Source organism: Chlamydotis macqueenii, chromosome 1, assembly GCF_036417535.1.
Source record: "Chlamydotis macqueenii isolate bChlMac1 chromosome 1, bChlMac1.mat, whole genome shotgun sequence".
Taxonomy (NCBI): domain Eukaryota; kingdom Metazoa; phylum Chordata; class Aves; order Otidiformes; family Otididae; genus Chlamydotis; species Chlamydotis macqueenii.
The window spans coordinates 79033240-79059030 of NC_141556.1; the positions used below are offsets into that span (position 1 = coordinate 79033240).

Genomic DNA, 25791 nt, shown 5'->3' on the forward strand with positions numbered 1-25791 from the left:
CTGCTCCTCCCGGAGCTCCCCCGGGCCCGATTCTCGGCTCGGAGGGGCACGCCGCACACCGGCGCGTGGAGGATGCTCAAGGGAAAGAGAAGGCTCCCGATTTTAACCCGGGTCCACCGGCCGGGGGACCTGCCGCCCTCCAGTCCCCTCCTCTCCCCACGGCCTCCCCAAAGCGTGGTCGGGTCTCGCCGGGAAGAGCGGGAGCCCTTGACAGCTCCCCGGCGGCCCCGGCCGAGCCCGGCTCCCCTCGACACGGTGGCAGTCCGGCGCCGGGACCCCGCCCCGCCGCCCCCGACCCCCGAAAACGGCGCCCGGCGGGGACAGAGACCTGCGAGAGGGACGGACGGGGCCACGGCGCAGCCCACCCGAACTGAGCCCAGCCGCTCCCCATCCACCGCAACGTTCGATACAGATATAGATATTAAAAAAAAAAAAAAAAAAGAGAAAGAGAGAGAGACCGAAACTCCTTGCAGTCCCACCCACCGACTCTCATTTCCCCCACCCCTACCTCCACCCCCTTCCTCACAAGGAAAAGGTCCTGGAGCCGGCTCTAACTGCGGGACTGGAGATCCCTCCGGAGCCGAAGCAGCCGGCCAGCAAGGGCCTCCGCGGCCGGGGGGGCTCTCCCTGGGCTGCCGCAGCCCCCCCTCCCAACCTCCATTCCCCGCCGCCCCGTTCCTCGGCATCTCCGCGCAGAAACGCGCATCCCCCGGCGAGCGCGAAGGGATGCCCGTCTCCGGTTTGGCAGGAGGAGGAGCCGGGGACCCCAGGGGAGATGCTGGCCTCTCCTCTCCGCGCCCCCGTTCTCCGAGGTGGGCCGACCCCTCTGCGGGCACCCCCGGGTCCGGACCCCGGGCCCCGCCGGCGGGGCAGCCCCCGGAGTTTTACCTGGCGGTGCGGAGCTTCCCGCGGCGGGCTCCGAGCAGCAGCGCCGGCACCTCCGCCGCTACCGCCACCGTCACCATCCTCACCGCCACCGTCACCATCCTCACCGCCACCGTCACCATCCTCACCATCATCATCCTCACCGCCACCGCGCACTTGCAGGGAGCTGCCGCCCGCGCTGGCTTCTCCCGGCTCCCCTCTGCTCGCTTTGCGCATTGCCCCTAGGTAGCCGCTAGCGGGGTCATTTCAAACAGTATTTTGAGAGAGAGAGGAAGGAGGAGGAAAAAAAAAAAAAAATCTGGATCACTTACAGGTAACTCCCACTGGTAAGGATGAGGAAAATCTGAGGGTAATACACTGAGAGTAACACACTGCGAGATGAAAAAAGGATCATGGCTGAATCCCGTTTACACTCGTGGAGTTCGCTTCCTTGGTTATTCCTTTCTGGCCCCCCCTGGTCGTAATTCCCCACCCTTTTTGGTGTCAGCTGTGGCTTGAATCTGAGTTGGAATCCAGTCCCTTGGGCTTGGGGGGGCTTTGTCTGTTTGTTTGTTTGTTTGTTTGTATTGTTGGGTCTAGTATTCCCCTGGTGCTAATGCTGCTCCCTGTGCAGAGTGTGTGCTGCTGCTGCTGCTCTCGCTGCTGCTGCTGCCTCTGGGCTCCTGCCTGTCATGTCTCAGTGGTTGGAAGTTGTTACAGTGGGTTCTCGTGTTGGAATGAGGATGGTTTAAGGGATTTGGATGGCAGAAAGTGCCTCTCTCTCTCTCTCTCCCTCTCTCTGTAACTCTCCTGAGACTCGGGGCTGCCATTGGGCAGTCAGTCCCTGCAATCCGCCTACTTTTTTCTCTCCCTTTCTCTCTCTCTCTCTCTTTTTTTTTTTTTTTTTTTTTTTTTTTAAAGGGGAGGATGACAATGGGAGAGACACTGATCTAGCCCGGGCTGCAATGAATCCGCGCTCCCCGGCCGAGCCCTCTCGCTTCGCTGGAGGCATTTTTAAAGCTCTCCCTGCCTCTGCACCCTTTCAGCTCGACCCGGGAGTGATCCCCAAGGAGCTGGCAGCTCCCAGCTCCGCTCTGGGTTTAATTCCTTTCTCAGGGGCGGCCGCCCTGGTTCCCCCAAAGGGTTCCGCCACCTCCCCACTCCCCCCAGCCTCGGCGTAGGTTTGGCTCTCGTTGTCCCCGGCATTGGAAATTCAGCTCGGGTTTCAGGGGGATCTTTCAAAAAAAAAAAAAATAGAGAGGAAGGGAGGTATATGTTGCCGTAGTCCGCCTGAGTGAGAAATAAAGACACGCACGCTCGCAGCTTCCTGGTGAGGTCGGGTTTCGCGGGAGGGAAGGGGAAGGAAAGGGCCGGTGTGAAACAGCCGGTGCCGGGGGGCGAGCGCCGGGGGTCCCGCACCCCTACCTTGCTGGTCCCACAGGAAGAGCCGGCATCTCCCCTCTTCCCTCGCCCTCTCTCCTTCCCGAGAGGATACCAGCCCGAAGAGACCTTTCCGACAGGTTAGTTGCCTCTCCCTTGCCTTCCCCCCCAACCGGGCGGCTCCTGCCCGCCCTCGGCACCTCCGCGCCCTGGGGCGAGGGGATGGATGCTCGACCCTTCCCCGCTCCGGCGGGCGGGAGCCCTTCGTCCCGCGTAGCCCCAACCGGGCAGCAGACAGTCAGTCTCCCTCTTGGCTTCGTCGGGCGTTTGTCCTTGTTTTTCGGAGGGGAAAATAAATAAATAAATAAAATTAGTTTTAGTGGTGGGAGAGATTGTGGAAAGATGAGCGCTGCGGCTACCGGCGTTTGGGCTTGAAAACAAACCCCGAAAGAGAAACGTGCACCGCAGATAATTCAGCACAACCGCAGCCGATACGTGCAAGAAGCGGGCTCCGAAGCCTCCTCGGTCCCTGGGGTTCGTAACCGCTCCTCTCGGGTTCATTGCCTAACGACCGCAGGAGCTTTCCTGGCCAAGAGCTCTCCCGCATAGCCTGGGCGCACCCATCCTCCGGTTCACCAGTCCCCGCACAGGGGTGCGGCCACCTCCGTGACACAACGAAATATTCCTGCAGACGGAACGGGAATTGCAGCATCGGTGTCCAAACGTCGGCTGCAGCCCAATACGCGATGCAAATCTTCTCAGGGTTTGGTCTCATTCAACCCCTTTCACCTACAAGTCCGGTGCAGACGCTGAGACAGTCAACCTCCTTTCGGGAAAGGCTAATCTCGATTAACCAGGGGCAGAAGCTCAAGCCTTTCAACGATTATTTACGTCCCAGAACGGTCTTATTTAAAATTCTTTAAGATTCTAAAATCGTCGTATTTGTACTTCTGTAAGTGTGTGTCTGCGTATGCATATGTGTATATATATCCAGAGAGACGTGTATATATATAGACATGTGTGTGTATGTATATATGTACATATAGATGTACATATAGATGTATAGATCTCCTGTGATGCCCACTCTCCTCAGACACACAGGCTGTGGCTGGGGCAGCTGTGCTGAACCTGAACTAGGAGACGGGGCAGCGACTTTTGACGTTTTATTTCTAGCATTTGTTCGTCTTTGGATATACATATACATTTTGTTAAATGTGCGTCTGCTTTTAAATATGTGCCTGGAGGAAAGAAAGGGGGGAAACAAAACAAAACCAACCAAACAAACAAGTGAATTGTAAAAATGAAAAGTAAAGGCTGGCGCTGGAAAACTTCGAACTGGTGCTGGCAGAATTTGACCCAGTCCAGCTGAAATGAAGCAGTTTTACCAACTCCACAATTTTCGGATCCAAGCTGGTTTTATCCACAGCTTAGCTGTGTAGGGGAAGGAAATTTGAAGAAAAGAAAGCAAATCGCGCCGTTTCTTTTCGGGAAGTTACATTTTATTCTAAAACCACGGGCCGATCATTACGTCGAAAAATTAATGATGATGATGATAAGAATAACCTGTTAAATTCCATCCAAGTGGTTTCTATACGTATGTCAGCGGGAGTAGCGAGAAGCGCACTTGTTTTGTTGATTGAAGCCAAATATATGCCCTTCGTTCAATAAAATGACGTGGCACCGGAGGAGACGGTATTGTCGGGAACACCTAATATGGGCATTTCAGCATCTGTGGTTCTTTCTTCCACAAACACGTGGATTTTGGACAAAACGGAGGCAGAATGGCATTGAAACGGTTGTCGACACCACACTCGGACAGGTGAAGCAGAGTAGGCACGAATAAAGTATTTCCTCTTTTTTTTTTTTCTTTTATCTGTTTGTTCCCAGCTGCATTTTCCTTCTTTCGCCAAACCTGCTGAGTGTCCGGTGCAAGAGCCGTCGAGGCTGCGCCCCAGCCGCTGCCCTGTCCCCGGGGCCGGGGGTGCCGGGCCAGGTCCCCGGGCTCCCCGCCGCCGGCCAGCCCCGGCGATGGGCGAGGGGAGCGGGATTTCGTTGGCGTTTGCTACAAACGCCACAAAGCCAGGGCGAGCTCCGCCGTAGGGACAAGGAGCGAAATTGACTGCCCTGTTCCTCTCCGCAGCATCCCCGGGAGTCCCGAGGGGGCTCCGGCCTCCCCAGAGTGGGCCGGGGTCCCCGGCGCCCCCAGCTCCGCTCGGCTTTGCCCGCAGGGGCACGGAGGAAGGGTCCCCGCCGCCTTCCCTTCCCCCTCCCCCCCGCCCCGAAAGGTACCGGCGCCTTTCGCTGCCCCCTTGGGCTCCCAGCTCCCGCCGCTTACATCCCTCGAACCGCACCTTGACCTCCTCTCCGCGGGGGGCTTGCGGGGGGTCCTATCCGCTGCCTTTGGTGCTGCCCCCCTTCTTTCCCTCCAGGAAAGATAAAGGGTGGGTTTTGCCCCTAAAGCCACTGCCCGCGGCTCCCTTATTCCGAAAGTCACATCGCTCATCCCCAGAGCATCCGCTGTGAATTGCATCTGTGGTACAGCTGTGATTTTTAACTTCCGACGTATTTCTTAATTAAACCGGAGCCAGGTGCTCTGCGATCTTCGCAGGAAACATTTCTGCTTCAACCCTGCTGCTAGCCGGGGTCAATATTTGATGCGATCTATTTTCGCCAGGGGATACGTGGAGTCAGCAGGGTTGCAAGATGCTTTACGCTTCGCTGCCTGGACGGAAACGTCATCGACAGAAATATCAAGGGATGCTTCACCTCACGCCTCTCTCTCGGGCAAACTCGGGGGTAGGAAATAGAAATGGGAACAACAGGAATTTCCTGAGAGGGCAAACTACCTGAGCGGGATCTTACTTTCTCCTCCTGCCTGGACATAGAGGCTTCTTTAGGGAACCCCCACCGCCCCATCCAACAGCTGGGTCAACACTTAGGCATCGCGTTATTTTCTCTCCATTCGGTCTCACGTTTGCCGCTCAAAGCGGAGCTTTTAGCACGTTTTATTACGACATGAACACGTGCTCCGCAGCAAAGGAAAAAAAAATAAATAAAAGCCTGTCGAGTATAACCTCTTTGCTGTCGCTGGCACAATGGCTCTCTCCTTCACGCTGCAAAATAAACCTAAGGCACTGGGAGACAAACTACGTTTTATCTCACTTCATCTCTCCCCCTTTTTTTTTTCTACGCAAAGAGCTCACTAGAAAAGGTATCATTACACTCAAAGGATATGGTTTCAACAAAATGGTACTTCCAGTGGCTGATGAAAGAGGAAATAATTGCACCCCACATGCCTAGCCTAGAAGTAGCCCTGGATCTCAGAGTAAATTTCTCTCCCATTGTTCAGAGAAAGTGAAGTATCCTCATCGCCTTAGAGCCATGGTGATGGATCTGATGGGGTTTCTGTAAGGGCTTTTGCTGTTCCTGCTGTCCACTCAGTTTTGCTTCCAGGCTCAGCCCAACAGCATTCTTGCTATTTTTTGCTCTGAATCCTCTTCTAAAACAGCCACAACCGATTTCGAAAAGAGATCTGCCTTCCAAACTGTAACATGTGCCCAACCTTCTGTTCCCTTTAAAAATAAAACCGCAGTGAAAGCGAGTAGCAGGATCCTTACCCTTATTTTGCAAAGCGTTTTCTCTGAGCTCCCTTGCCTCTCTGAGCAGGATCTGCTGCGCGAAGTCCTCTAGCTAGGGAAGCAGTTGGGGGGTGGCTGGTGGGGCGTCATTGCTTCATTTTTGGATACACAGCCTCACCAAATGCCTCATTTCTCACCTAAACCCCTGTCAATCTGAGCCTGGAGGACACCACAGCTACCACAGAGGGCGGCGCAGGTATTTAGAGCAGAGCACCCAAAACAGCTTCCCATCTCCTGCCGGACGGATTTGGGGCTACCCCCTGGGACATGGGGGCCGGCCGGGGCAGGGCCGGACGCGGGCTCCTCGGCGGGGCGGAGCAGGGGGTAAGGGCGGAGGGGGTCCCCCGCGCCCTCTCCGCCCCTGCGCATCCTCCGCGGGTCGCCTGCGGGGCAGCCCTGTGGCACCTGCGGCTGGGGCGGGGGCGGGCCGAGAGCCCTGCCAAAAGCAAACAAATAAGCAAACGCACGCTGGGATGCTGGTGCCAGCCCAGCAACCTGCTGGGGACTCCCAGGTTTCGCCGGGGCTCTGCCCTTGTTGTCCGCAGCTGCGGGAGGGGGCGGGCAGGGGGAGCTCCCGGTGTGGGGGCACCCACCCTGCTCGGGCACCGCCGCTTGCCTTCTCACCCCGGAGGAGCCCGATGTAATCCTCCTCCCGGCCCCCGGCGTAACCTTAATCCTCGGCCCCGGCGTGCTCCCCTCTTGCCGATTCCCTTCCTCCTCCCTTCCAGCCCCCTCCTCCGCGGCGGGGACAGCCCCGGCCCGCTTGTCGCTGCCCCACTGCGGGACGGGACGGGGTGCTGCGCCGTGCTACCGGCCGGCCTCCCCATTCCTCCGGAGAATTACCCCGCTCTCCTGCCTTTGAGGGCTGCCCTTTACCTTCCCCCCCCTCTGCTCCCAGCTCTTCCTCGTATTGATTTCAAGGTGGGAACCAAGCGTTTTTTTGGATCGCAACTCACCTTATGCATTCTTGATCATTAAAAAAAAAAATCCCGCAGCTATGCAAAGACAGGATCTTTAAAGAGTTTGTAGCTCGACAGGTAAGGACTCGGCTGGGGCTCAGGAATGTGGAAATTCAACTCAAGTCAGCCTACTGCGACGAGCAATATTAATAAGGGCACACAGGTCTGGAGGGGAAGAGGGGGCGAAATTCGGCAACTGAAACAACAGAGCGGCCCCGCTGGCGGTGACCAAACACGGCGGAGCGAACCGGGGGGCTCCCCGGGAGCCCCCACTGCCAGCCGGTCCCGCCGGCCCCCGAGCCGGTCCCGTCGGCGGAGCTCGCCCGGGCTTCCCGGGCGCCTGGGAGCGGAGGCAGCCCGACCGGTTGTCAAGTCGATTTCAACACGTCCGTGTGATGGATAGAAACGCGAATTTGTGTCTAGGCCTGCATAAAACAAATCCCTGAGCGCAGGTTCAGAGCAGGGATTCCCCTCCTCCCGCCCCTTTCGCCTGTTTAATACTTAAGCTCCGCTCTATTGTCCTAGCAGCAGCGGCTGAGCCAACTCCGTCAGGCTGCCTTTTTTTTTTTTTCTTTTTTTTTTCTTTTTTTTCCCTGAAGGTACTGTACGCCAGAGATAATATTTAAGTTTGCTTAAGCAGTACAAAATAGAAGGATCCGTCGCCACCCGCGGCCGGTTGCCTCCGGGCAGCGCCCAGTGACCGGGCGGCCCCGCAACCGGTCATCGCCCTCCGCGCTGCCCCGGCACCGGGGAGAGGGCACCGGCGGGCTTCTGGGGGCTGCCATCGTTGTGACACCCGGGGAGCGAGAAATAATGGATTTTTCTCTTCCCCCCCCCTCCCTTTTCCTTTGCAAAATTTTGTTCACCACTCTGTAAAAACGTGACCCAAAGCCGAGGAGATTTGTCGTGCACGAGGACTTACCCTAATTTGACATAGATGACTCCAAAGCATAGAAACACGTAGAAAATCCACTTCCGAAAGTTTCTGTGCATGATCTAGAGAATGGACTGAGCCATAAAAAATTGCACAAAAAGTCGAACTGATCTTGTCGATTAAATCCCAGTCAAAAGCATTGCTGAAGCTACCCGGGAGCGGAGCCGGCCGAACTGCAAAAAATCAACACCGCGCAGATAAGCGGCTCTTCCCAGAGCCATGGTGACCGAAACTGGCTCCGATATTAAAGCTAAAGAGGGAGGAAAAAATAAAAAGAGCTGCTCGAAACGGTAAAACAAAAACCCAGGACAGACAGTCTGAGGGAGAAAATGAGCAAGCAGCACTGATCTTGATCAACTGCCTCATAGAGCCCCGAAGTTCAATGTGTTTTTACTTGTTCTGACTTCCCCAGGTAACACCACGTATCTTGCAATCTGTGGCTCCAGGTAGGAGGATCTCTCTCTCTCTCTCCTCTCCTCTCTCTCTCTCCCTCTCCTGCTCTTCCCCCCACCCCGTATATGTCAGGATCTAACACACATCTTATCTGTCTGCGTGCGTGTGCGAGCTGTGCGTGTTAGTGTCGCAGAAGGCACGTCCTTAAGCCGGCGTGTTGGGGAAAAACACATGAAACGTACCCAATAAGGGAAACAGAGGACTCGTCCTCTCAAACCAAAGCATTTTTTCATTTCCTCTAACACGGCTGGATTTGTAATGCGTGGACTTCGCAAAAGAGACTGTTAAAACTTTTTTTTCTTCTCTTTTTTTTTTTTTTCCTTTCTAATCAAATAAAGGCAGAAGTTCACCCTCGTTTGCTTACGGCTCTGTATCCTAAAAGGTGATGTGTGTGCATGTTTGCGTGTCCAGACTATTTGTCCATCAGACCCTGCTGTTCACAAACGCCTTTCACCACATTTAATTTTATTTCCACAGTAAGAAAACGTTATTCCTCCTTTAAGAAGCAGATACACTCAGCTTTTAGGAGTTTAGGATACTCAGTTTTCTGCTCCTTGGGAGATTAATCGCTTAGACAAAAACTCACTTTGTGTTCGGACACTTAACAGTCAAGCAAGGCTTCCTTTTTCTTTTTGTCTTTTCTTTCTTGTCTGTTTTTTCTCTCTTTCTCTCTGCCCGTCTTTTCTCTCTGCTTTTCCTTTCCTTTTTTTTTTTTCCTCACTGATTGCTGAGCTGCTCGGTTTATTCCCGCGTTCTGTGGGATTGTCCATTCCGGTCTAGGACCCAACGTGTGCCTGTCTGGAGGCGTATAGCTGCATGCACATGCACGCTTCGGCAGGACTCACACAGGAGTTTACAGGGCTGTGGTGAATTTTGCAGACAGGGGTGAATCCGCGCACCTATGCCCACTGATGCACACACGTTTATATACGCGTAGTAGCAGTAAGCACCGATAGCTCTAGGCGTCTCTCAAAGGGAACCGGCTAAACACGCACCAGTAAGGGCTGAAAGGGAAGCAGGCAGTGACAGGCGAGCCAAAGCGGCTGAACGCAGAAATTTCGCCGTAAAGCGCCCACCCGCCGGCGAAAACAAAGGATTGTGTTAAAGCCCAGCCGGGGTGGTTGAAGAGATGCAGCGCGAAATGGCAGGGCGCTTTCCGACGGCTCCCACGGCCAGCGCCTGCCCGCACCTTGCCTCCCCACCCGCCCAGCCCCCGCAGGCAGGGTCGTCCGTCGCGCAGGGACCCCAGGCCGGTCCCCAGCAAGGGGGGAGCCGGACTCTGCCGTGGGGCGGAGGGAGGCGGCCCCGCCTGCCCACCCCACCGCCCGGCCTTTCCTCCCCGCATTCCTCACGGGGGTTTATTCTTTAATAATCAGCGCTCCGGCTCTCGCAGGGCAGCCGCCCCTTCTCCAGACCGCCTCTGCCACCTTCTTCCTAACTCTTGACGACGAGAGATTTCTCCGTTTAAAACGCCAAGGTTTCCTTTCACGCTTTCCCCCTTGTATTTAAATATCCTTTAGTCTTTCCTTCCCCTGACCCAGCACCACTTTTCTTCTGCATCCCCACCGTTTGGGGTTTTTTTTTTCCAAGGATCTTTAGGTAAGACGAGGCCATGTTTCCCGTTTGCAAAACCATTTCTCCAAGAGCCTCGTAGCTTTACCCACAGCTGCCCTCCAAACTCTTTAACCGACACCCAGAGGGAGCTCAGGATGCAGCCCCCTCCTCTCTTTTTTTTTTTTTCTGTTTTTTTAAGCTCTTTGAAGGCCATATCCTCCCCTCCGAAAGTCCCGGACTCCCGCGGGGCGCAGAGCGGCCGCTGCCGGCGGCCGGGGCGGGAGTAGCAGAGGCCGCCCTTCCCCTCCGGCCCGGGCGGAAGGAGCCGCGGCGGCCGAGCTGGGCCCGGGGAGAGCGGCAGGCCGAGGAGGCGGCGGCGGCGGCAGCGGCAGGGAGCCCTTGCCCCCGGCCCCGCCAAGGCCGGCGCGGCGGCCTGGCGCGGAGAGCAGGGCCGGCCCGGGCGCGGCCGCGTCCCGCGGGGTAACACCGCCACCCAGGGGCCGCAGGCCGCGGCGCCGACCGGGCTGTGCCGAGGCGAGGAGGGCCCGGGACGGAGGTGGCGGGGGCGGGGTCTGCCCGTTCCAGCTGGGCCATGCTGGGCTCACAAGGCACCCTTCCCGACTCTCGGCCTCTGCCCTCCGCCCCAGGCCGAGCAGGCCAACCCCGCCGCGGCCGCTGCCTTTAAGAGCGCAAAACTCGGGTGTGGGCTGCGGGCTTCCTTTCCTCCGCACAAAACCCCCACCCCACCCGTCCACAGACCCGGGTGTGGGTCTCAAACCAGAGTCGAGTGGCATGCTCCCTCTTGCTGTGGGGCTGTGCTGGTTCGCGTGCAGGAATTAGACTTTTGTTGGGTCAGGGAGATTAAGAAAGAGCGAGGGGCTCAGCAACATTATTTCTTTAAAGATTGCTTATGCAGGTTTGTTTGTCTTTTTCCTCAGAAAACCCATGGAAGTAGGACTACTGTTCAGCTTGACTCCATCTCCTCAATGACTTCAGGCCAGTATGTCCTGCTTGCTGCTTTGAACTAGTAAGCCTTTTTCTATGCAAAGCCAAGAAGTTTCAGCAAAAGACACTAAACTCGATTGTGTCTAAACTAGCTTGGAGATAGCATCATTTTCAGGGCAAAATCTTTTTGTGTTTTTGACCCTTACTCCACTGTTATCTTCAGCTAATTGATTCTCACATTAGCATTCAGAAATTCACATAGTTACTTTATAGGCAAAATATGTAAAGCTCATTGGACTACATTAAAGAAATACCACCTTAGTAATGCTAAAAGACTTCCAAAAAGTAAGGTAATATTAATAAATAAAAGCATTGGTATATGTGGATTGAAACCATTTGCTGAATGCTCTTCTAGTGCACAGTCATTATTTATTGCTCATCCAAAATAATAGGCGTGGCAGGTGATCTAGTTGATTAAAAATTCAGTAATTAATTTTTATACCTATTGACCTTCTGCTGACAAAATTTGACATTCACTCCTCTAAACCTGCAGAAGGAAAGATCATCTATAACCTACTGCTGCCTGGCCCCCATACCTTCCCACAGCCTTTTGATAAAATGGCTCCTGTGGTAAAAGAGTTCAAAGGCCCGTTGGACTTCGGCTTTCACAATCCATCACAAATGCATTTTACCTCCACTCTTTCAACTGAAGAGGCTTTTCCTGCACCTCAGGAGGAGAACGCAAGTGACCTTCAGAAGTCACCAGCAAGGCTGTGAATTTATCTGACAGCTTAGTCAACATAGGTAAGGGGTACTCAAGGGTGACTTTGGTAACTTGGGTATCAATAGCTTAAAAAAAGGGAGATGACAGGAATGAGATTCACTGGCTGAGGCATGGGTGTCATTTTATTCCGGACTGCACATCACCCGTGCTGTGCCACAAGGGACACAGTGCTGTTAGTCTGACCTGAGCTGCTACTGCTGGTAGGGCCCTACAGACAGGGAACTCTGTCCCAGCAGGAGGAGCAATCCTCACAGTATGAGGAGGGAAAAGCCCTCTGGAGCTCTAATCAGCGCACTTGTAAGGCTCTGGAAATGGAAGCATGAGCAGCGCAGAAGGCAAAAGGAATTTTAAACTGTCAGTCACATCTTGCACTATCTTCCCTAGAGCTTATTTCCAAGCACAGTGTTCAAAATCAGAACAAATCCCGTGAAATTTCTGGGGAATGCAGACAACAGGGATAATTCCTCTGTGGCAGGCTTCTTTACATGCCTTTCTCTCCTTTCTATACCGCTCAGATCAATCACAGGTAACTGGTTTGATTGTTACAGCTCCCGAAGGCTTAACTACAGGGACAATCCAGCTGCATTTATCCCAGCCAGCCACTGTCTGGCACTGTTGCTCCACGCACTTGTAGATGAAGCCCCCCCCCCCAATCTAACACCAAGAAAATAAAAGCACGGAAATGTTTCTCAGGGAAAATTGTATATACAGAATATATGTGGTTGAAAAAGAAAGAGAGGAAAAGAACTAAAAAGAGAAAAATGAAAATAAAAAGCATATAAAGAGAGTTATCTTTATCTGAGAGTTATCTGACCAGGATCTTATGTACAATTTACATGTTCTTAACAAAGGTATGTTTTAAGTATATGCACTTACTACTCGTCTTTAATATTTTGTCTGTATGTTACCAGGCCTCTGCACATTAAGTCTTTTCTTAAATTGCTCTCCTTCATTTACTCAACTGCTTCCTAGGTCTAAGATGTCCATTCTTCCTGAGAGACTACCATACCCACCATCTGCCTCTAGAGCCTTTTTTAAGGCTCAGGATGTCATTCAGTGAGCTTTTGATGCCGAGTCCTGTTCTCGGTCATCTGGTCTTTGAGCTTTGATTCAGCAGAAGGGCATGGAACTCATCTGATAAGTGATTATGCTCTTGGAACATATATCTGGTGAGGTGTCCAGCACAGCACCAATTAATGGCATTAAAAAGTTTGCACCAAGGTCAAGGTTTGAACCTGGTCTTACACAGTAACTAAACTTCCCATTGCTACTTTTAGTTGTTCTCTCACTTGGATTTGTCCATACCTTTGGTTACTACGGGCTTTCAACTCAGTTCCTTCCCTGTTTTCCATTCCTTGTTCTCTCCCTCTTTTTCTTTCTTCTCTTTTATGTCTCATTATCTGGAATATGATCTGCCTCTCAGGGTACCTGTCTTCCTGTAATTCCTAAGCCTGCTAATGTTTCTTCAGTTTAACAGACACCAAATTAGATTAATAATTAACACAGGTGTCCATGTCAGTTGCTTCATGTGTTTCACATTTTCAGGTTAATCCTAGTTTGAAAATATTTGTTTACTTTTTGTTTTATCAAAGCTGAGAGGCGTTCAAACAGCAGAAATGTATAATTAGATACATCACACGTGTCTAGGGAGAAGCATGAAGTGGAACTAACAGACTTTCTCATTAACTCCTCTCTTTCTAAATGGATATTTATTGGCTTTGTTGCACTGGAATTAATATAATTTTAGATCCTTTCTTCTATTCTTCATGAACTGGCTTCTTACTCCATTGACAAAGTTAGTTTGAAAGATTCTCTGCAGAAGAAGGTTCAGCAGATAAAATGGAACATGTCAGCAGTATCATATAATTGAAAAAAAAAGTTAAATACTCTGAATAAAATGGCATGTGGTATGTACATGTTGTATGTGAACTAATCCTTTTACTCTTTGCAGCAGTAGAAAGCCTGGACTGAAGGATGAACTGTGTCTTCTGGGCAGCACAGCACACTTCAGGAAGGATATAGATCAACTGGAGGTGACCCAGAAGTAAACAACAGGAAGATGTGTAGAAGACCTGATCCATGAAGAAAAATTGAATCAGCTGTGTTTGTTTATTTTACAGAAATATGGACCGAGCAGAGAGAGGATAACAGTCTTCAAGTGTGTGAAAACACATTGCAAAGATGGCAAAGTAAGAAACTGTTGTCCACAGACAGAGGAGATAAAAGGATCTGAGCAGTATTTAGACAAAATTAGTTTAAGAATTAAGAAAAATCTTCCTGAGATTTGAGATCAGGTTAGGTAAACATCTACAGAGATTGTTTAGTAGTACAGGTAGTACAGGACCCTACGACAGGCTACAAGCACCAAGGTCCCTTTTAGCCATGATGCTTATGATTCTGTGACTCTGCTTTAAGGCACTGTGCTGCAAAAATTCTATTCTCCTTCATAAATCCTGGTGAGATATAAAATAAACTTTCCCAACTTACTTTGAAAGAGTTTCAGAAAGCATCTAACCGGACCAAAGGAGATGTAGGTTGTATCCAGGAGTTGAGAGGAACACCCAAAGCTGTTGTCTCTAGGGAGTATTTCATGAAGTAAACTACTTCATCCTAATCCTGCAGTAACAATTGCTCTTACTGGTCCTCACAAAAAAAAAAAAAAACCCAACCCCTAATAAAAGGAGTCTTTACACATTTCTCATTAGGTCAGCAATTCAGAGACTTAAGGTTTCAAACTTTAGGTTTTGAAACTCTGTGAACAACTTTCATTCCCTGCTTCAGGTAATGTATTAGTCAGACAAACTCATTGAACCCAAGTCTGCTCTTTGCCTAAGGTAGCCTTACAAAGGCAGCCCAAAGGAATGCAAACCAAATACTGAGTTCAGCAAGGTTTATACTGGAATCACGATAAAATAATTTTAGTCCTGTAATTTAATCTGTAATCAGTACGATCTTCTACTGTGGTTTTTGTGTTATTTAAAGAGGAATCCCTTCTCTTCTCTTTTTCTAGGAGACATTACAGGCCTCTAAGTCAAAAACTACCTAAAATGCAACAAAGGAAAATCAGGACGCAGAAGTAATTTTTGTTGTGATTTATATGCTCCAGTCATGTTTTCTAATCATATTCTCGGAACTGCCCGGGTTCTTTTTTCAAAAACCATCTTTTTAGTTATCTGCTTTTTCAAATAATGGGTACAAAAGATACTACCGTGATTTTAGATTACTCTTACATCTTAAAATCATATTTTCTACAGCTAGGTGGCTGAATAATTTTATGATATCTGAATGATATCTTCAGCTTTTCTTCCTGCCTATAGTTCATTTATAATATTAAAGGGGAAGTTACACGTTGTTAAGGACTCTATAGGAGAGAGTCTTTTTTCCTAGCTGATCTTCTCTTGTAACTTTACGCCATCTTATGCAAAATGATTTTTGGTTTCTTTGAGTTGCAAACCAGTAAGCATTGATACTCAGCCTGGGAAGACTGAAGCCATACCTAGTCTGTGTATTTGGCCTAATGTTTTGTCCCAGTGAAATGGCATAATTGTAGAGTTCAAATACAACTTAGAAATTATTATTTGCATCCCAGGATCAAACCTTGAAATCTTGCTAAGGCAAACAGCATCTTTACCTTGGTTCAGACAGAGGGAGACACACAGGGTGCTTGTCACTGGAGCAGCATCCCAGTGTAGGTAAAGCCAGTAGAGGAGCCACAGCCACAGTGCCAAATTATGAGATGAGGTTGTAGACAGGGAGCGTGGCACTCTTCTACCAAAGCTAAGAGGAGATTGCTTCCTTGCAGAAATACGAGAGAAACATTCTTACCCTTTAATTACCAAACAGAAGACTCTACCAGGCCCTACTATAGCCTTTCCGCCACTGCCGCTGTCCCGTCATTTGATGTTAGCTTCATCCCTATTACGTGTGACTAGATTGTGAGTCTAGAGTTGCAGGTCCTTTTGATTGCTTCTTCAGGTAACCCTCTGCAGAGGTACTTTTCATTGTAAGAAGCTGAGGCATCTTGGTAAGAATCATCAAAGGTATATAGTAGGAATACTCATTAAAAAAAAAAAAGAACCAGGAGAAATACAGGGGAGAAAAAGCATTAGTGATAAATAAAATGGTACAATGGTGTACCACTCTCCTCCAGCTGAGTCAGACATCAACATTTGGAGCTCTAAGGTATAGTGAGGTTTCCACCTTCTCTGTCTCATCTCCATCCACCCATGCCCCTGCCTCATTGTTAGAGAGTGATAGAGAATTTACTCATTCCTAATTTGAGCAGTGTGGAGATTACTCACTTCACATCAGCTTGACTACAACATAGATGAGCTTACCTCTTTTTTTCATTTATCAATGTATCACTGGTGGTACAACTGAATCATGTGAATCCTCTTTAGTGGTTCATCTTGTTGCTTTCAAAGGTATTACTCATAATCTCTCAGATAAACCGTTAAATGCATTTTTGTCATCAGAAGAAACACATGCCTCTGTGGGATTGCCACCAGACCAGTAAATCATCACTGCATTTAAGAAACAAAAACCTTGTCATTTCACTAATTACAAATAACCATATAAAAACCTGCCTTCTTTTCTTTCTGATTTCTAAAGTGCATATCCCAGAAATCTCAGTCTAGATTTAAAGTGCACATCTGTCTCTTTCTGTAACAGCTCCAGCTATCTGGTGCAGGCTCCTGCTAGGGAAACACCCTGAAAGGCGAACAGTAAGTGCAGAAAACAATATAATAGCATCCTATTTTCCTCTCATATTAAGAAAATATTAAACAGATATCGACAATCAGTAAGAAATTTCATAACAGCAGCCGTATGTTTGGGTCGTATTTTATAACTTGTAATTGAGCTTTTAAACTTATTTTTTCCTAAGTCATTAAAAGGCTTGATAACCATCTCTGCATAAAAATACAGGATGTTATAGGCCGTATTCATAGTGAAATTATTAATTTGTTTTATTGTACACTGCTTACATTTTGGGGATAAATCTGTATTAATGGGTGCTCTCCTATTTGGAATAAAAGTATGATCTCTCAATTTTGTGTATGTTGTTTTTAAAAATGACTCTGATGATCCATATTCATATATACCTGACAGTACATCGTTGCCAGATTTCAAAAGTTATTCACATGCCTTCCAATGCTTGATGTTTTCAAACAACAGATGACATGAGAACCTCTGGATTTTTTTCCCCATACCTGTGAGATGCCAAGAAAAACTCCTAAATAGACTTTTTCCCCACCTCCTCCTAGAAACTGTGGCCTTCGAAGAAAAGGTTCTAAAATTGCTATTTCAAAAATTATCCTGACTTTTAAAGTAAATCTAATAGTGGGAGTGAGGGAAGGAAGAGTCCAGGCATTAGTTTTGAAAGCACAGAATTGATAATGCTAATGTTGCCAACCTAAACATGAGATCACTGGTTTGTTTAGCTTCCTGTCTCTTCCACCCAGCCATCATCAAGGACCATCTACTGCTCTTGCCTAGGAGAGACTGCATTTGATATAAAACTACAGTAATGACAGTGCTGAGATAGATGCCCAGTCATTGGCCTACTTCTGAAGAGTTCAATCTATTGCTAGTGTCTGAAATCTAAAAAAAAAACTGCCCCACTAAAGAAGTTTTCAGGTGAGGATGACATCTAGTGAGTATTTTAATAAAGCTGTGCCCGGCTAAGTTCACTATGCTCACCCTTGTGTCTGTTTTGCAGCAGTTTGTCCCTTTTACACTGATACTTCAATCTTTGCCTCTGTGTATTGGGTTTTAACTAACCTAGCTGTGTTGTCACGCTGCAGTTCTACGGTGTAATTGTACTGGATGTATTAACTTAGTTTTACAGAAATGGCCAGACTTTGGAAACAAGCTAGAAAGGTTTGCCACTCTTCCCTTTATAGTTTTCAACAATTCATCAAATAATATTGCTTGTGTCATGTCCTCCCCCAGGTCACTGAATTATAACGATCACTTATCTACAAATCTTTCCTACATTTTCTTTCTATTACAATAAGCCTCTCTTTCATCAGGATTATTAGCAAAAGCTGCAGGATATTTTATCTGGCTGCAATTCAGCTTCATGTGGGGGTGCTCACATGCACCCTGCGGTATTTTGTGCAGTTATAAGCAATTTATGAGATGTTTAAAAGTGCATACTTTAGTTTTCAGATTTAACTCTTTGCTTGAATCCAGTGCCTGATTAATCTCAGTACAAGATTTCTGTAGAGAGCAGAGTCTAAGTCTTAGGTGGTGTTGACTGCCTCTACTCTTTCGTCACCTTCATTGGACCTGAAGGTTCTCAGCATTTTTTTTGGATGCAGCCCTACCATACCTTATACGCATTATAAAAGATGTTAAAAAAAATTATTTCCAAACTAAGCACAGACTTACTGAGCAAGGGTCCAAAAGGGCAGTAGCTTCCCCATTATGCCTTCCTGGCGTGACACCTGCACTCCTGCATTATCTAACATTATTGTGTGGCCACCATAGTCCCTGTCTCCCCACCACCACCACCCCATACGAAGTTCTCCCTGAAAGCTGCAAAGTGTGAGGACAGGTTACCTAAGGAAGCATGCAAAACAAATCTTGCAGGACACTGGCCTGGCAGATGCTGGGCTCCTGTGACACCATCCATGATGGCAAAACAGGGAAAGCATAGAGCAGAAATCAGTTATTTAAAGACTTCGATTCTCTGTGGTTTCTAGAATCAATTTATCTTTCTGCTTTTCTAAAAGAAGGGGGGAAATACGTATAGGTACCACCGTGCTTGTACCTGTGCACCTGTACCTGTGCCTCCGGGAAAGTGAAGAATTGGGACATCTTTGGAGAAAGTATAGACAGTTCCTGCAGGATGGTCAGGTTTCACATCAGGGTATAAATGAAATTCTTCCAGTCTCCTTTGGGTGCAGATAATGCCTTTTTTCTACGTCTTCATACAAGGGTTAGCAAACTGGAGACTAACTTTGTGACCTTTACGTGATATTATTATGTAAACATTAAGAATTAATGCTATCTGTGCTAATAGGAAACAGTGGAGCAATATCACCTGTCCATGGAAATTTTTTATATTAAAAAAAAAGTGTATCTGTAGAGTACCTATGTTCACTTGTAGGGTCCTAAGCAAAGAAAAAGCATTAATATAAATGTAAAGTAATTCACACCAGGAAAGGTCTTGATATGGTCTGTATATATGACAACGCATATAAGCCAATGATAATTCTTCCTATTTGTAATGGCTGTCTATTGTCTGGTCTAGTTAGAGAGCAGATGCTGTCAAGAATCTAGGAATCCTCACTGCTAGACTGCCTCTTGTTTCCTCCATTAATCTATTAGACATCTTCCTCCTCCCCAAGCTGGCACCACAGCACAGATTTGCTGATTACCAGCCTTGCATGATTAGTCCCCAACATCCTTCCAATTTCAGAGTAGAGCCCTGAAATCTAGTCCCACTCTGTGGGACATTCCTCACCACTTCACATTTTGTCTGCAGGGTGTCTGGATGCAGAAGAGTTTTATGCCGAGTAAATTATTCCCTCTAAAGAGACATAAAGCTTTATTCACAGAATCATTATGGGCTTGTTTGTGTGCATGCTGGAGCTAATACAGTCTTTTGCCTTTTGCTCTTTGATTGGTATAACAAGGATCTTTCATAAAACAGTTGATTGTTACGCTATTGTCTACTGAGTCTCTATGAATTGTAAACTGATAATGTATTTATTGCTTTTACCAAACACAGTCTCTTGGCTAAATCTCCTTACTTGATTTTTTCCCCTCTCTTTTTCCTTCTTGGACTTCTTCTCTGACTTCAAAGTCATAACTTGTTTTGATTCTAAAAGCACTGTCCCATTTTGTCCACAGACAATGTCTCTCACAATCAATGAAGCAAGAAGGTAAGGGTGAAACCCCCTCTTTTGGCTGACAGCTGTAGGTGTCTATTTACTTTTGGCAATTAAAAAAAATCTAAAAATGCAATTTTCTAGAGCAACTTTCCTGTAGTTGTATGGGCACTTTTCCTTTGTAATGTGGAAAACAAATCTTAATTGCCTGTCACTTCTTAGAACTGTATTGTGTCAGCTCTTCTAGAGGTTGTCCTATTAATAAATCTTACTTTTTGGTGTCATAATGCAGAGCAATCTGTTCTCTATATGTAGCATAAGTATATGCTCCGGAAGAACTGGATATAAGACAATAAGTATTCAAAGGCCGTTAAGGGTGGCTATTATACATATATACACATTGACAAAAAAAAAGACTGTAAGAGAACAGAAAATGTAAGGGAAAGAACAATGATATAAGATTATACTGGTATGCAGAAGAGAGTCAACTGACAGCGAAAAGAGAAGAGATGTGTTAACTGGAATAGGAGGGAAGGAAAGATTTTGGAACCATATGAGAGAGAAGCACTTTGGTAAAATGAACCATTGTATTAAAAATATATAGGAAATACAGCTTCTTTTTTTTTTTTTTTTGTATTTCTAAGAATTTGTGTGTACCGCAACAATTACATTTTGAAAATAAAAATGAGAGGTGGGTTCAAAAGTGTAATCCCACAGCATATGTAGTAGTTATGGAATCCACAAGACCCTATTTCTGCTAACGATTTCCATGGCTATAGCTCTTTGAAATTAGAATCTGTTACCTCTCCTTCAAAGTGATGTGGCTTTTCTGATGGTCTTCCTTGTAGATGCTGACAGATCAACTCAGTTCCAGTTATTTTAAGTGTGTTACATTGTTTGTCTGCCAAGGCATCCTGCTCATAACATAGTGAAATAATGCAAACCTTACCCATGGAAATTGAACAGTTGGCAAGTTCACCCCTTCTGCCTTTTAATTCTTTGTCACAGGTTCCTTCAGCTAGTCATTGTTCATCTAGTTTGTCAGAACATTAAGGAAATTTGGGTACACTGAATTTGACATGCCTAGCGCTAGTCTTCGCTGAGTCACTGGTCTTCTGAATGACTTTGTGTGACTCATTTCCATCACTGCACCTCCTGCCTCAGCAAGGAGATGGGGACATTCACGCTAATTCCTTCTCTTCGTGCTTTGTTCACTGCTCATAGTGCTACAAAAGACAGCGGTGCTGTTATTAGCGATGCAAAAGCTAAATGGATCACAGAAGATTTCGCTGATACAAAGTAAGTAAAAACAAAGGCAAAGGATATAAATATACCACCTTCTGTGGATGTTCAAGCCAGGCTTGCTGAATGGGAAATGCCAAAAACATGAGCCAGACATTTGTCTTCACGACTTGCAAAAAGCAACAGGGATGTTTTGACGTTATTACTGACAAGATTGTTAACAGTTTTGTACATAAAGGGTAGGGTATTGGCCACTCTTGCACAATTTGTAATGAAGACACTTCTGAAGAAATCATCTGTAGATCCTAGTGACAGCATCTGTTGTTGCTCCTTTATAGGCAATATTGCTGGTGGTGTTCTCACCTAAGAGCCCCTCCTTTCTTTCTCTCTTTGACTACTGATATGGATGAAACAGGGAAAAACTACCATTTCCTCCCAGGGACAGAAACAAGCAAGAAGATCAGGCTTATCTTGTCGAAGACACCATCTGTTATCTTGTGAGATATACTGATATGTCCTGAATCACTCTTGGCTTGTTCAGGGAATCTTGTGGAAGTACAAGACCTGTGCTTTCAGTGGCCACTTGTACTCCCTTCAGAAACACTGAATATTAAAATAATGACTTACCTATCTTTCCTAAGAGCACTGAAGTTTCCAACAGTCTTCCTAGAGAGGTGGTCGATGCCCCACGCCTGTCAGTGTTTAAGAGGCATTTGGACAACGCCCTTAATAATAAGCTTTAACTTTTGGTCAGATCTGAAGCAGTCAGGTAGTTGGACTAGATGATTGTAGGACCCTTCCAACTGAAATATTCTGTTCTGTTCTGTTCTGTTCTATTCTATTCTATTCTATTCATTCTGTTCCTGTACCTGTACCTGTTCTTGTTCTATTTCTCAGTATGCAAACAGTCTATATGAAAAAAAATATTTCTTTTCTCCACATAGAGAAATTGGAAGAGTCAGATTCAATTCAACCAAAATAATGGCCATACTGGTACATAGCTATGTCTAAGAGGAAAAAATTCAGGATGATAAAGGCATACCGTTGTTGCAGAAACAATTTTCACACCATGTGTTTGTTACACTAAGCACAAAATATTAATAAAAAATATCCTAAACAAGTTTCCTTCGGCCTTAAGATATACAGAGTATCCCTCATTTTACTCAGGGCTCAACTCCAAATCACTGCTCTAAAAGTAAACCATGACTCAGAGGTAAGAGCGTGAGAACGGATATACAGTGTCAAAGCACACTCCGGTTTATGTGCCATTCTGGGTATTGATGATGGTTTTTTCTTTGTTTTTTTTTTTTCATTTAAGTAATAGAATAAAAACTTCACATACAGAGAGAATTCTCATGGCATAAGACACATCTCCAGCTATCTAAACCTCAAGTCCCCATTTAATGGAGCTCACTTGTATTTCTTTTGATAGGTCTACAACTTTCCATTTCTCTTCCTCCAGTTGTTATTGTTTTACCACTCTCTATGTTCTGCATCAGGGTTTACAACATGCTACTGACCACACAAACCAAATTTACTATCTTCTATTTGGTTTCCTACCAAACCACAAGACCATATATTCTATGATTTTTTGCTAATTTTTTCTGTCTTTCATTTTTTCTTTCATGTAATTCTCAATCTCATAAGAACAAGCCCAACTCTTTCTGCATTAATGTAACTGAAACTCAGATTTACCCCCTAGAAACTGAAGCTCAGTTTCTTCTGTTGATACCAATAATGCTGTTTCCATAGACTTCCTCATTCTCCCAGCATTGTTTTATGTTACAGCAGAATATTATTCTAATTCAATCATTCTTCAACCAATCTAATACAGCCCCAAAGTGGATTAGCCAGCAGGCACTGGTAGACTGCACATCCATCAGTCGACAGCTACAAAATCACTGGATAATTAAATCCAGAGACAGATCCAGAAAGGGAAGGGAAGGAAAAATTCATTTGTCTCCTACTTCTCCATCTGTTGCTGTTCACTCCATACAATTGAAGATTCGCTCCTTGGCCTTTCTTCTTCCAGCCACCCCAAGCTGGATGTGGCTTCCACCCCTTGGGCAGGAGAAACAATGCTTTGAGAAACTGAATGCGACATCAGGGAGGAGATGTCTGATCCCCCCACCCTCTTTTGTCCCTAGGCAGGAAGTTTCTTCAGAAGTCACACCAATATTACAGTATCTACAAAGGGATTTGCACTGTGATGTTGACGGAACTACAGCACAGCGTGCAGCCCTATGGCTTGCGATTCCTGAGTGTGAGCATCCTGTAAACTACCTGTAAGCTGTCCTAAAAGCAGGGCAATATATGATACCTTACTGTTACAGTGAAGTAAATAAAATGCCATAATTCCATTACTCTCAATTAAATGTCACCAGAAGGTGCAAGTGTGCAGATTCTCTAGTAATTATTTCTTTTAATCATTTAATCTATTTTTTGGCCTTTCAATACTTCAAGGCCAGGTTGGACGGGGCTCTGAGCAACCTGATCTAGTTGAAGATGTCCCTGCTCCTTGCAGGAGGGTTGGACTACATGGCCTTTAAAGGTCCTTTCCAACCCTAATTATTCTGTGATTCTATTTTCTATATAATTAATTGCATTACGATGTTCATCTAACTGAATGTGACCACTTATAAAATGTGTAGACTTTTTCCCTGCTGTACCGGTATCCCCTGTGCTGTCTTTTCCTTCCAACATTGTCAGAACGGCCACACTATAAATGCTGCTTAATCACCAGTCCCATCAGTGAGTTTTGAAAAAAAAAACAAACTTCTATGAAAGTAAGAGGTTTGTTTCTCCTTTTGGATATGCACCAGCAGATGAGTTGGTGGGGGAAAGGTGGCTTGGGTTTGGGTTTTCCTTTTCCTGCTTTAAGGAATAGCTGTTGAGGGAGGCTCGAGGAAACTACTTTGGTAGGAAGAAGGTAAAAGGTTTTGCTAGTTGCTGTGTGTGCGTGAAACAGACGCTGTAGCATATTTCTGTCCGCCTGAAATAAAATCGCTGTTTAATGGTGTGGACCCCTCCCTGCTGCCCAGAGGGTGCCTCAAACAATTGGAGTGGAGAGGGAATTCTGGAGGGGAGGAAGACGAAAGCCCCACAAGGCCTCCAAAGGACTCTGGTTGCCCGTTCCACAGACCTCTAGCTCTTGTCCTAATGTTTTTAAAAATAATCTACTAGCATTTAAAATAAACCTAATTTTCTTCTCCTTAGAATAAAGCAACGTTACTCCTTAACTCTTCAGATCCAGCTCTTCTGAGAGAGGCATACAATGACTCCCTTTCTCCAATTCCAGCAAGGCATTTTGTGGGATATGGCTTTATTTCTTTAACTGATTGAAGGGACCCATGTTTAAGCTGTACAATCCAGACATCTTGACTTTATAACTCATCATACCTTAAAGCCAGAAGCACCAAAGTGATCGACAGCTTGCAAGCAACCCCCAAAACAGGTGCCGGCCACCTCCCCGCCGCCTGACACAAGATGGCCCTTTGGGCGATCCGGCACAGGAAGGTGGCAGCCTGCCAGGGCTCCACTGCTCCCGACCCCAAGCCTTGCCATTTTCAGGGACTTAAGCCAAGCTCTGCATTAAAATATATCAGTCCGAAGGGCCAGGAGAAGGTCATTCATAATGAATTATAGTTCTACTGGAATAAATCATACTAAAGGCACCATGACACTTCTGTATACGGAAACTATACAACTGTCCACTTTACATAAGGGATTACTAATTGAAGTATCGAAGTATGATCACAGCTGCAAACATTTTTTGAGATGCAAACAGTGCTCACTCTTTGTGTTATTTTGTGGCACTTCTGACAGCATCATTTATGAAGTGACAGAGAGCAATGTTTATGTATAGAAGTTGAGCGTCTCTGCGTGACAGTCTGCCACCGCTAGATTTGTGCACATTGGCACCCAAACCAAGATACTCAGCGCCATGTCAGTGTCTGAGCACTGGCGAAGCAAGTGGGAAGGGGGCAGCAAAACAAAGCGCCGTGACACTGCATAATGAATGCAGCGCCTTTCCAGAGGAGACAGATCCTGACGGAAGACAGCTCAGCTTTACAAAATGGTGGAATTAAGGTTCTTCCTCCTGCCTCTCGCTCCGAGCTCACTCTTCCCAATCCAGAACAGTCTCTGGGGCCCTCACTGTGGTACATCTTTTTGTACGCACCGCTGCAAAAGGAAGGGGACAACGAGCACTCGATCCTGATGGAGGACATCCTTCTCTCTTGCAGGACAGTGCATCGTGCCAGCTGACCACAGTGGCGCTGCCATGGATTGCGTTCCTCAGCTTACAGGAGGCACGAATTCATCCACACCCCTCTTCCCTTCTACAACATCCCAGACCATTATCGTACCTCAATTTCAGTGCATGAACATGGTGACAAGCAACGCTGCACGTAGCATCAGCTAATCTTTAGTTCTTAAAAGTAAACTTAGAATAAAGCCTTGATTACCTGCATAATTAATCTTCGCTTACAGGAATTTGCATGCCTGAATAATTAAAGAATTAGGGCCTAAAAATGAAAAGCGAGCAAAGCCTACGTTTTTGTGCCTGAAAAGCTTCAGCAGCAATCATGATAGTTCACAGCACATAAATAATTCAAACTGAGCTTCATCACTTTTTTTTTTTTTCCTGGCAGAAATCCTCTTAGTGCTTCCTAATTAAATGAAAAGATTTCATAAGCCATCGTTTTGTGACATCACAAGAATATTTTAAACTCTGGATTAGACAAGCTGGATTTACATTCTTGGTATTTGCCATCTGATATTCAGAGCCATTTAATGCCACAAACTGGGGATAAAATGGGCACGTGCTCTTAAAAAAAAATGAATGAAAAAAAAAATCTACGTTGTGCTCATCAGCTGCGTTCAGCTCAACTTTTTCGTTTTACTCGGCAACTCAGCACTTTGCCTTAAAACACTCAGGTTGTAAATAAAAGAAATGTGACAAAATCCAGACAGAAATTATACAAACAGCAGGTGGGGGGGGGAGTACATATTGCGGGATGCCAAACCAGCTTATTTTATTTCCCCTTAAATTACTAATTTTCCCCTAAATTTTCCACATTTAACTGCAACCGCCTCCCTCTGCTTGCCCGGTGGCCCCGAGGGCCGATCCCGGCCCGGAGCTCGGGGTCCCCCCACCCCGTCAGGCGACCCCGGCGGCGGGAGGGCGGCGTGCTCCCTG

At 46.9% G+C, this 25791-nt stretch overlaps 1 protein-coding gene across 2 annotated transcripts in view; it reads right to left on the bottom strand.

The window, feature by feature from the left end:
• Positions 1–7834, bottom strand: part of WNT7B (Wnt family member 7B) — a 95362-nt gene extending 87528 nt beyond the window's left edge. Inside the window, exon 1 of one of the 2 annotated variants that reach the window (XM_086752849.1) lies at positions 7764–7834. In XM_086752849.1, the coding sequence (XP_086608975.1) occupies positions 7764–7834 (71 nt within the window). Of the gene's footprint in view, positions 1–1196; positions 1280–7763 lie in introns of those variants that run through there. The other variant, XM_086752766.1, reaches the window with a different exon arrangement.
• Between the last annotated feature and the right edge of the window lie 17957 nt (positions 7835–25791).